The sequence below is a fragment of the Xenopus laevis genome, chromosome 9_10S, assembly GCF_017654675.1.
Source record: "Xenopus laevis strain J_2021 chromosome 9_10S, Xenopus_laevis_v10.1, whole genome shotgun sequence".
NCBI classification, from domain to species: Eukaryota; Metazoa; Chordata; class Amphibia; order Anura; family Pipidae; genus Xenopus; species Xenopus laevis.
This window is the reverse complement of record NC_054388.1, coordinates 76,623,032-76,631,946: the sequence shown is the minus strand read 5'-3', so window position 1 is coordinate 76,631,946 and position 8,915 is coordinate 76,623,032. Positions and strand designations below refer to the sequence as shown.

Below are 8,915 nucleotides of genomic sequence, written 5' to 3'. Positions count from 1 at the left end.
TTACTTTTACAGAACAGAGTCTGGCATCTCTCACATCATTTTAGCATTGCCACATATTTGCCAATCACATTTCTCTTCTACAAATACACCATAAAATTGCCCAAGGGATGCCAATTTGCCACAGGACTCATAAGCTGCTATTTTATATTGTACTTCTGTTTTTTTACAATCAAACCTTCACATCTTGCCTTTGTCCTATTTAAAACTGACCAATAGCAAATGGGTATTATTCTGATCTTATAGCCTAGAAGCAAAATCTTCTGAAAATCATTTTTCAGATGTTTATATCTGTTCCATTTTAAATCCTTCAGAAACTCTCATATTGATCACAGATGGAGTATAAATCCCTGAGTCCTGTGGCATCAGGTCTGAGGACTGTCAGTTTCCAAATGAATTTTGGAACTAAAACATAGGTTAGATATCAAAATCACATACAGAAACCATGTTTATGTTCAAAAACAATGAATAAATTCCATTTTAATATAGCAACACTTTTTCCATGTAAGTTTATGTGACTTAGCAAACCTTATACTTTCCATTTATTTTCCTTGCTTGCAACAACACAAGAGTATCAGTTGTGTCTGTAAAAGGTTTTAAATGTAAAAAAGAACATCATTTTTGCTTTTTGCCTTTGAGAAATGACTGGTTACACTATACATTTTAAAGGTTTTATTGGATAAGTATATTATAGGACAGTACTTCATATGGCAGCAATATGGCTACTTCTAAACATGAATTAAAGTGTTTAGTGTGATTATCAATTAGAAAAAATACGAAGGTAAAAAATATTCTTCAGAAAAGGGTTAAACTTGAAGAAACACAAGTATTTGGGTCAAGCTGGTTAAATTATAGCTATAGATACAGAACGGAGCAGCTTCTGGTTAAACTTGCATCTCTGGCTTTAAAGGTGCCAAAAGATTAGGAATGATTCTGTACACTTATAGTTGTCCTGACTTCAACTGATAGTTTCCTGGACGCTGCCACCAACCTAACTGTCAAACTTGGAATAAGGGTTATCTTCTTTATATAAACCTGGAGAAGGAGAGAAACAATTGTGAGTGGAATGGTCAAACTGATGGGTTTGTTCAGTTACAGTGTATTCTTAGTAATGGTGTCCACTATGGAGTCCCTACAATTAAAAGTTACACTGAACTATCAACAATATAAAAAAAACTGTTAAATGTTCTAAACAGAAGTTCCATGTGTTGAAAAATCTATATATTTTAAAGATAACAGAAGGAGGGTATTTCATTTTTCAGTAGTTGATTTCTAAAAACTGTCCGTGCCTCAACTATGTTGTGCATCTAACAAATGTATGATCATATTTTTGTGCTGTGTAATAGAATTCAAGTTACCATATTTCTTCCTTATTTCATCATAGCGAGTCTTCATTTCAGCCCTCCTGAAATATAAAAAAAACTCATGTTAGATATACAGTATATTCTAGCAACAGAATAGATAATGTGGATCAAACCAAATAGTCTGGTGCTCCGAATATGTTGCTATAGTTAAACAGATATTGCAGAACTTTACAGATGTTTTACATAATTCACTGACTGCAATATTATTAAATAAAATGAACACATTTAAAATTGATAGTAGTTAGAACAGGGGTGTCCAAAACTTGAAACGCTTCTTTCCCGAGGAAATTGGAGGAGGGGGGACTCTGCCCATTGCCCAGTTAGTAATAATAATATAATAATACGTCTATTTAATATCTAGGTGTCCCATATTCCAGCGTATAGCTCCATCTGGTTATCCAACTGGCATTGTAGTTCTTTTCTGTGTATTTCCTTTACTTTTACAAATCAAACGTGTTTGTGTATTTCATGTGTGGCCCCAGACAATTTTTCTTTTTCCAATGTGGCCCGGCGAGCCAAAAGTTTGGACACCCCTGAGTTAGAAGTTAAACAGATAGATAAATACTTTTTTTTATAGGTTAGGCAGTTAGGAACTGCTTAATATACCAAGAGCAAAGCCCTTGTACCAAAAATATAGATGTACATCTCAATATTTCCATTTCAAAACTATGCCTCTGGTTACCTTTCCTCCTGATGGGCTTGCCTTTGCTCTTGTTGTCTAAATGCCCTTTCATCCTCCAGGCTAGTACTGTTAAAAATAAAATGTATGTTAAAAGGAAAACTATACCCCCCTAACAATGTGGGTCTCTCTAAAAATATATTGCATAAAACAGCTCATATATAAAACCCTGTTTCATGTAAATAAACCATTTTCATAATAATATACTTTTCTAGTAGTACGTGCCATTGTGTAATCATAAATAGAAATTTTTCATTTTAAAAAATAAAGGCTGCCCCCTGGGATCATATGATTCACTGTGCACACGAACATACCTAACAAACTATACTTGTTAAGTCACATGAGCCAATTAACAGACAGAATTCTGTCTTTTGCTTCAACACTTCTTCCTGTTACAGTTAGAGCTGTAGTATTTCTGGTCAGGTGATCTCTAAAGGCAGCACAGAGACATCACAAAATGGTGGTTCAAAGCAAGAGATGTAATAGGGCAATATTTACTTAAATATATATACCAGTTTGACAAGATTCTTTTAATATGCCACTTAATATGATATAAACAATCTGTTGCTTAAGTATTAATTTTGGGGGTATAGTTTTCCTTTAAATGGAAAAATACCCTATTGAGTGAGAATTCATACAATGGCAAAATATGAAAGGCTCAAAATATTAATTAGGAAATATGTTTAAAGAATGAGAGAAATGTATTCGAGAATTGCAATACAAATAGATCAACAAATCTTTGAACTGTGTTGAATAATCTCAAACACCAGAACAAGTTAAACTGGTTTTGCACAATATAATCTTTCCTTATCATATTGTTTAGATTCTCCTGATACTTGCTTTCTTGGCTTCTTCTTTCTGCAGCAACAGCAACAGCAAATGACCAGAGAGAGAATAAGGGTTCCACCAATAACAGACATAGTGATAATCATGGCTTCAAAATTCACTGAAAATTAGACGTTAGAATATTAGAGTTTGTGTTGCGCAGCTGAACTGCATTTTATAAGAAATCTGATTTTATTTTTAATATCCAAAATCCAAATTTCAAACTCATTTTATAAATTTTAGTGCATAAAAAAACGCAAAAAAAAGCCAAGTTTGTTTTATAGTGGGTCAGAAGTCCGACTCCACTGCATCATTATATGCAAACATCAACATATACACGAAGCAACACTGTTTCAATCTGACAAGCTCACCCCAACAAACTCCCCAGCGGGCATCCTGCAGTTTACACAGTGATGACAGAGGAAGGACATTCTTAACTGGATAATCCACACACTTAGAATCTGTATTGCACCAAAGACACTGGAAAAAAGCAGAAAGAATGTTATTGTAACTGAAATAGCAATTTAGGCATCATCGAAGCTTCAAAAGAAACACAAAAACTCATACAATTTTATTTTAATTATTTTCCAAATAAGGATGTAAATGGTATTGTCTCTGTGTGCTAGTTGGAACACAGACTTGAGGGCAACATGGGACAGGTAATGTGCACACGTAGCTATTCGGGGAGATTAGTCGCCCAGCGACAAATCTCCTCTACTCCTCGCTGGGCGACTAATCTTCCTGAATAGCTAAGTGTGCCAGCACCTTAAAAGTTTATCCTGGTGCTTTTCAGTGTTGAATGCATGACATTTATCCGAGAGATGCATTTACAGATCCCACATAACACACATGCATGAGTGCACCGAGAGACTTGCTCATTATGCATATGCATGTCAACAAACATGGCCGTTTGCACAAGAAGGGACAACGTCAAATACTGAATATTTATGGTAGTTACAAATAGGCCATATTTTATATACTTCCCTGTTGCAGCAGAGTGTGCATTAAATGTTACAAATAAGACCATGGCTGTTTCTGGGCTGCTGTTGCCTGATTGAGTGATATATTTGTTGCTTTTTATCAACCAAGGTACAGTGGTTGCCTGAACCAAGGCTTCTTACCCTGTGGCAAACGTGGCACTGAATAATACCATAGAATTCTTCTGATAACTGAACTTGGAGAATAATTAGCAACTGATTCCAAATACACTTACTTCATTATTCATTCACACATGGCAATTTAAAGTGAATGTATAATTAGTACTACAGAGTATAACAGATGGCGAATACATTGTGTAAGTATGAACAACAAGTCCTATAAAGATTTCTTTAAAATTAGCATAACCTACCTTGACATTCTGCAGGCATTTATCACAGCTTGTGTTGTTCATTAGGGAGCATTCTGCAAAATAAACAACAGGGCATCACTGGAAACATGGTAGGAGAAGGATTTCAAAACATCACACCTTATGTTTCACCTTATACTGTAGCTGCCCCCTTGGCTACACAGCAGCTTGTTTATATAAACTATAGTTGTGTTTCTGAAGTAAACACACCAACTTTGTGACTGATGCTTGAACATTATCCTGAAGAATTTGTTGATATTGGGTTGAATTCATCAGACCCTCGACTTTAACAAGGGCCCCAGTCCCTGAACTAGCCACACAGCCCCACAGCATGATGGAACCTCCACCAAATTTGACAGTAGGTAGCAGGTGTTTTTCTTGGAATGCTGTGTTTTTCTGCCATGCAAAGCGCTTTTTGTTATGACCAATAACTCAATTTTGTTCCAAAATGACTGTGGCTTGTCTAAATGGTATTTTGCATACCATAAACAACTATTTGTGGCGTGATTGCAGAAAGGGCTTCTTTCTCATCACTCTGCCATACAGATGTTCTTTGTGCAAATTGTGCTGCTGAATTGTTTGAATTATGTACAGATACACCATCTGCAGCAAGATGTTCTTGCAGGTATTTGGAGGTGATCTTTGGGTTGTCTGTAACCATTCTCACTGCATATGCCGCTCCTGTATTTTTCTTGGCCTGCCAGACCTGGGTTTTACAGCAACTGTGCATGTGGCCTTCCATTTCCTGATTACATTCCTTAAAGTTGAAACTGACAGTTTAAATCTCTGAGATAGCTTTTTGTAGCCTTTCCCTAAACCATGATACTGAACAATATTTGTTTTCAGATATTTTGAGAGTTGCTTGGAGGATGCCATGCTGTCACTCTTTAAAGGAGAGTCAAATAGAAGCACAACTTGCAATTGGCCACCTTTTCTCATGTTTGGACACACCTGCCTATGAAGTTCAAGGCTTAACAAGCTAATCCAACCAATTTGGTGTTGCTAGTAATCAGTATTGAGCAGTTACATGCATTCATATTAGCAAAATTACAAGGGTACCCAAATTTTTGCACAGCCAGTTTTTCACATTTGATTTAATTTCATACAACTGAATACTGCTCCACTAAAATTTTTGTTCAGAAAATTATTATGCAGGCTGAAAGGGGTTCCCAAACTTTTTCATATGACTGAATAACATGTGCTGTAAGAGCACAAATACTACACTCCCTGGTTTACTTCCCACAAAGGAGAACTAAAGAAGTAGGCTAGAAATGTTGTACATTATGTTTTGGGCTTTTGCACCAGCATAAGGCAACCACAGCCCTTTAGCAGTAAAGATCTGTGTCTCCAAATATACCCCAGTAGCTCCCCATCGTCTTTTCTGCTGATTCACTGCACATGCTCTGAGCTGCTGTCACTTACTGAGCTTAGGGATCACTCACAATATACAGTACACATAGAATAGAACTGTCACACTATAAGGCTGATTAGTAATCAATACAGATAATTACTACATGGCAGCACAGACATCAGTGCAACTAGCATCTGCGTATATTAAAGGCCAACCTCATTTTCTACTTGATAATTTGTGACAACCACATAGCTTCTCAACAGCTGCTAAGAGCCCACTGAGCAACACTGTTTGTCTGACTAAAGTGGTGGGCAGTAGTGATTGAGCAGGTTAAGAACACAGGAGAGACCAAAAGTGGGGGTTTGGCAGGTGGAGAGTTAAATTTGAAGCAGGGCCCGCCCCTTTGGTGATATAATGTAGTGCTGGCCAATCCGTGACTGATCCCACCCATGTATGAATGTTCAGAGAGGAGTCAGGCCAAGTGCAGGTCAAACTTTGGTTTGAGGATCAGGAAGTAGAGGGTTTAAAAAATTCTGACTGCTCATTACCTTCATCATCTCTAAGGAGTTGTATGGAAATCAGATGTATACGTCACTTCTATGCAAATTCCACTTATGCTATGTTTTCTTTTCACTGATCTACCGCACATATTGCACCTATAGCAACTGTACAGCACACACCAGTTTGTTTCATTCATTCAGTTTTCTCTCTACTCTCCCACGTGTTTGTTCTATTAGCAGGCACATACTTCCCCTTTGCACTGAGGGCAATGAATACAAGTCTCATGACTGCACAAGAAGAAACATGAAAGAGAAAGTCATGGGATTAGATTATATAAAAACGCTCTAACGAGCGGATTTAAAGGGATACTCTTTTAAAGGAATTGTTCAGTGTAAAAATAAAAACTGGGTAAATAGATAGGCCGTGCAAAATAAAAAATGTTTCTAATATAGTTAGTTTGGCAAAAATGTAATGTATAAAGTCTGGAGTGACTGGATGTGTAACATAATAGCCAGAACACTACTTCCTGCTTTTCAGCTCTCTTGGTTTACACTGTTTTTCTTTTTTTAAAGAAAGCAGTTTTGCACTGCACCCATCAATGTTTGTTTGGCTCTTGAAACTGGATAGGTCTATATAACGTGCTTGACTGACTAGTGCAGTTTCCATAGGGGGATTTGGAATAGGTGTCAATACCTGAAGTGGCAGCACTTATGTACTTCTAATCAAGCTGTGACTGGCGGTGCAGACATATAGCAATGGCTCTTTCATTCTGAATTTATAAACAGAGAGGGCAACACCAGGGAATAGAAAGGGGTGAGCGACATGTGGCTCACAAGTCAATGGACAGGGATCAATGACATAGGGGCTACCAAATGGCTAATCACAGCCCCATCCCCAGGGACTTGTTTTAATGCTTGTGTTGCTCCCCAATTCTTTTTCCATTTAAATGTGGCTCACGGGTAAAAATTGTTGGGGACACCTGCTCTAGACTATTTACTAGACCTGTACTTCTCAGAGCTTCCATATAACATGTATTTAGATCAATGAACTGCTGTACAAAACCATGGGTGGATAAAATGGCATAGTTCTTCTTCTTCTCTTCTTTCCAGCTTTCAAAAGAAGGTCACTGACCCAGCAGCCAGAAACCTTTTTACTCTTGAAGGGTAAGGGCACACGGGCAGATTAGGGGAGATTAGTCGCCCTGGCAGGCCATAGGCAGGCCATAATTAAAAATCGCCAGCGGGATGGAACTCACCGCGCTTTGTTTTCCGAAGTCGCTCGAAGTTTCCTCGTGAGGCAACTTCGGAAAATGAAGTGCCGCAGGAGCCGACAACTGAGGAGAGAGAAGCTAGGACCCAGGATGGATGGCTGAGGAAGGAGGAGTGAGGAGGGAGGATCCAGGACGGATGGCTGAGGAGGGAGGAGTGAGGAGGGAGGACCCAGGACGGATGGCTGAGGAGGGAGGAGCAAGAGCTGACGGCTGAGGAGGGAGGAGCGAGGTGTGACATCAGCCTCGGGAGATGGGAGAGTAAAAAAGCATGCCATGTCGCATTCCTCTTGCTTAGGACAGCGCATGCAGGACAATGATTTCCCCTGACAATGTCCTAAAATGCGTTCTGTAAATTAGGGATGCACCGAATCCACTATTTTGGATTTGACCGAACCCCTGAATCCTTCGTGAAAGATTCGGCCGAATACCGAACCGAAGCCTATTTTGCATATGCAAATTAGGGGTGGTAAGGGGAAAACATTTTTTACTTCCTTGTTTTGTAACAAAAAGTCATGCGATTTCCCTCCTTGCCCCTAATTTGCATATGCAAATTAGGATTCAGATTCAGTTTGACCAGGCAGAAGGATTTGGCCGAATCCGAATCCTGCTGAAAAAGGACGAATCCTGGCCGAATCCCGAACCGAATCCTGGATTTGGTGCATCCCTACTGTAAATCCATTTATCCAGGCTCTCATTACTCTGCAAGTAAGCCATGAGAGAGTATATGTACAGAAGGGAGGCTGTTAATGGGTCATTTCCCATGAGATGGAGCATTCCCATAGCCATTGCTGCCAAATAAACTCCAACACAATACAAAGCATTATGGGTACAGGTGAAAGTGATGAGGAGTTTGCCTGCCAGGAGCTCGGCACCTTTGCTATAGGCTTTCCCAGCATTAGCAATCCCTCTCATACAATAAGCCCCAGAAGATGTTGCTTCCTTCTGTGTAGAACTACAACCCAGAACCCAGAATTCCGCAGCACTTGTGAAACTTTAAAAGCAGAATGAAGTACAGGTTGCTCAATACTCAAACATGCAGTGTAAGCACGGCTGAATGGCAACAGATAGAATGTGCTGATGTTTATGATCTAACTTGCACGCTCTCGCCTTCCCTACACCACAAAAATGCAGTCCACTACTTGAGAGGAAGATTTCGTACAAACGAATGCTCTCACCTGTGTCCGCCGCCATGGCTGTTGCCAGACCGAGCACCAAGCACACTGACAAACTCACGCAGTGCTCCAGCTCCATGTTAGAACTCACTCAGACTTTCCTATTAGAGTTTTGTTGTTTCCTTCAAGGGCCTGTCACTCTCCGCCCACAACACGTGACCCAGCACACACAACCCTACGTCACGTGATGCCCCATACATGTAAATACCGTACAGCTCTGCTGCCCATAGCTCTACTTACTTAGTTTGTCCAAATTATGTTTTGCGTTGTGTTAGGTGTTTACGATAATATGTGTAATGTTTGATTTGTTACATAAAACAAAAGAACAAGAAGTTAGTGCAATTTCTACTTCTGTGTGTTTGGAAGAAGTGTTTCAGTAACAGTGATCAGAGGAGTTATAACGTTGATGGG

General features: G+C 39.1%; 1 protein-coding gene across 1 annotated transcript; it reads right to left on the bottom strand.

Moving 5' to 3' along the window:
* Positions 1-654: 654 nt before the first annotated feature.
* Positions 655-8,645, bottom strand: pttg1ip.1.S (pituitary tumor-transforming 1 interacting protein, gene 1 S homeolog). The gene is made up of 7 exons (XM_018237862.2): positions 8,508-8,645; positions 4,214-4,266; positions 3,237-3,345; positions 2,881-2,986; positions 2,044-2,109; positions 1,356-1,402; positions 655-1,032 (listed from the first exon to the last, which is right to left on the bottom strand). Exons 1-7 carry the CDS (start codon positions 8,581-8,583, stop codon positions 989-991), a joined length of 501 nt encoding a protein of 166 aa, XP_018093351.1. The 5' UTR covers positions 8,584-8,645; the 3' UTR covers positions 655-988.
* Positions 8,646-8,915: the final 270 nt, after the last annotated feature.

Coding starts and splice junctions, on each gene's coding strand:
- pttg1ip.1.S (XM_018237862.2), bottom strand. CDS start 8,583: ATGGAGCTGGAGCACTGCGTGAGTTTGTCAGTGTGCTTGGTGCTCGGT. Junction 3,346..4,213: donor AATGCCTGCAGAATGTCAAG/GTAGGTTATGCT, acceptor GCTTTTTTCCAG/TGTCTTTGGTGCAATACAGA. Junction 2,110..2,880: donor AGAAAGAAGAAGCCAAGAAA/GCAAGTATCAGG, acceptor TATTTTTAACAG/TACTAGCCTGGAGGATGAAA.